The sequence below is a fragment of the Silene latifolia genome, chromosome Y (genome assembly GCF_048544455.1).
Source record: "Silene latifolia isolate original U9 population chromosome Y, ASM4854445v1, whole genome shotgun sequence".
Classification (NCBI taxonomy): Eukaryota; Viridiplantae; Streptophyta; class Magnoliopsida; order Caryophyllales; family Caryophyllaceae; genus Silene; species Silene latifolia.
In genome coordinates this window covers 330,033,266-330,035,651 of record NC_133538.1, presented here as the reverse complement: position 1 = coordinate 330,035,651, position 2,386 = coordinate 330,033,266, and the positions used below count along the sequence as shown (strand labels likewise).

The 2,386-nt window shown below is 42.0% G+C and overlaps 1 protein-coding gene across 1 annotated transcript; it reads left to right on the top strand.

Annotated features, from left to right (window-relative positions):
* The first annotated feature begins 201 nt into the window (after positions 1 to 201).
* On the top strand, positions 202 to 906 carry LOC141631380 (uncharacterized). Its single transcript, XM_074444059.1, has one exon. The coding sequence runs from the start codon at positions 202 to 204 to the stop codon at positions 904 to 906; it is 705 nt and encodes a 234-aa protein (XP_074300160.1).
* The last annotated feature ends 1,480 nt before the right edge of the window (positions 907 to 2,386 follow it).

Below are 2,386 nucleotides of genomic sequence, written 5' to 3'. Positions count from 1 at the left end.
GTTTGTGGTATCTATTCAGGAGATTACTGATCAATGTATCCATGCCCAGATTCTTGATAGGGGGAGGAACATCTCTTTTTGGCTAACCATGATTTATGGTCTGAATAAACCTGCTGAGAAAGAAAGTCTATGGCACAGGCTTAGGAAGTATCATCAGAGCATTAGGGGCCCTGGATTACTTGTAGGGATTTTAATGCTTTGATGGCAACTGATGAAATAATTGGAGGGGCACCAGTTACTTTGGCTGACATCAGACCCCTCAAACAGTTGGTGCAGGATTGTGATTTGTCTGAGCTTAAAGGGTGTGGTTCCTTCTTTACTTGGACAAACAAACATGATGCTGGGGCTAAGGTGTATAGTAGGATTGATAGGGTTTTCATTAATGAAGATTGGTTGAATTGTTTTCCTGGCAGCTATGCAAACTTCCTTCCGGAAGGGTTGTTTGATCACTGCCTATGCCTGATTAATCTAGAGGAGACCTGTCATAATAGGAAGCTTCCTTTTAAATATTTCAATATGTGGGCAAGGGCTCCAGATTTCCTGGAAACTGTGCAACAAAGTTGGGGACCTGAAGTCAGGGGTACTGCCATGTTTAAAGTGGTGACAAAACTCAAGAGGTTGAAAAAAGATTTGAAGGCACTGAACAAAGAACAGTTTAGTGACATTGAGAACCTTACTCGTGTTGTTGAGCTGTCTTTGGAGCAATATCAAACCTTGCTTAGATATGATCCTCTTAATGAGAAGGTATGCCAGGCTGAGAGTGAATGTGCCAAGGAGGTCATATTATTGCAACAGGCTAGAATTGAATATTTGCAACAGAAAGCTAAAATTTCTTGGGCATTGGATGGTGATGAAAATTCAGCTTACTTTCATGCCAGTATAAAAAAAGAGAAGGAGGAAGAATAAAGTGTTCCAGGTGAAGGACATGAGGGGCAGGATGTGCTCAAAAAGTGAGGAGATTAAGCAGGCTTTTGAGGAGTATTATGTTTCTCTTTTGGGCACCTCCATGCCAGTCTCCCATGTGAATAAGAAGATTGTCCAGTCAGGGGCATGCCTTACAATGCATCACTGTGAGGTTTTGATGGAACCTGTAACTGGGGAGGAGATTAGGAGAGCTATTTTCTCTATTTCAGGGACTAAGGCCCCTGGTCCAGATGGATACAGCAGTCAGTTCTTCAAAGACTGCTGGCCCATTGTGGGACAGAAGGTTATAGCAGCAGTTCAGAATGTTTTCCAGTCAGGACAGCTCCTTAGGCAATGCAATAATACTATTCTCACCCTTGTGCCTAAATTGGAGATCCCTGAAAATGTATTACAGTTTAGGCCCATAGCCTGCTGTAATACTATTTATAAGTGTGTCTCTAAAGTGATTTGTAACAGACTGAGTAGAGTGCTTCCAGATATTGTCAATCCTTCCCAGAGTGCCTTTGTTCAGGGGAGAGATATTGTGGGCAATATCCTCATTTGCCAGGACCTCATCAGGTTATATAAGAGGAAAAGTTGCTCACCCAGAATGTTAATGAAGTTAGATCTCCAAAAGGCGTATGATAGTATTGAGTGGGTGTTTGTGGAGGAAATGTTGAGAGCACTAAATTTTCCTCAGCACATGATAACTTTGCTTATGAACTGCATCACCACCCCCTCATTCTCTATTGCTTTAAATGGGGAGGTTTTTGGTTTTTTCCCAGGCAAGCGTGGACTGAGGCAGGGAGACCCCTTATCCCCCCTGATTTTTACCTTGTGCCTTGAATATTTGAGTAGAACTTTGAAGGTAACCCAGAGGCATTCAAAGTTCAGGTTTCACCCCCTTTGCAAAAGAATTGAGCTTTTACCTTATGTTTTGCGGATGATTTGACTCTGTTTTGTAAAGGAGAAAGGGTGTCTATTGAGTTGTTGCTGCAAGCTTTTAATTTCTTTTCTAAGGCTTCTGGATTAAAAATGAATAAGGGGAAATCTAATTATTATTGCAATGGTATGGATGACTGGTTGGTAAATGAGATAGGAAGGGCTACTGGCATGAAATTGGGAGCTGTTCCTTTTAAGTACCTGGGGGTGACTGTTTCACCAAAGAGGTTATCTGTACTGGATTGTACTAGATTGGTTGATAATGTTGTGGATAGGATACGAGGTCTGGGGGCTAAACATCTATCATATGCTAGCAGGTTAGTTCTGATTAGGGCTGTTCTTAGTACTCTTCATAACTACTGGGCTCGTATTTTCATTCTCCCCAAAACTGTTCTGAAAAAGATTGAATCCATTTGTAGAGAGTACCTATGGCATGGACAAAAAGACAGTGCTAGCCCATCCTTAGTAGCCTGGGATCGTGTGTGTAGGCCTAAGAGACAAGGAGGGTGTGGGTTGCATAACTTGATGTTGTGGAATATGG

Excerpts from the sequence above, each read along its gene's own strand:
- LOC141631380 (XM_074444059.1), top strand. The coding sequence starts at position 202 with ATGGCAACTGATGAAATAATTGGAGGGGCACCAGTTACTTTGGCTGAC.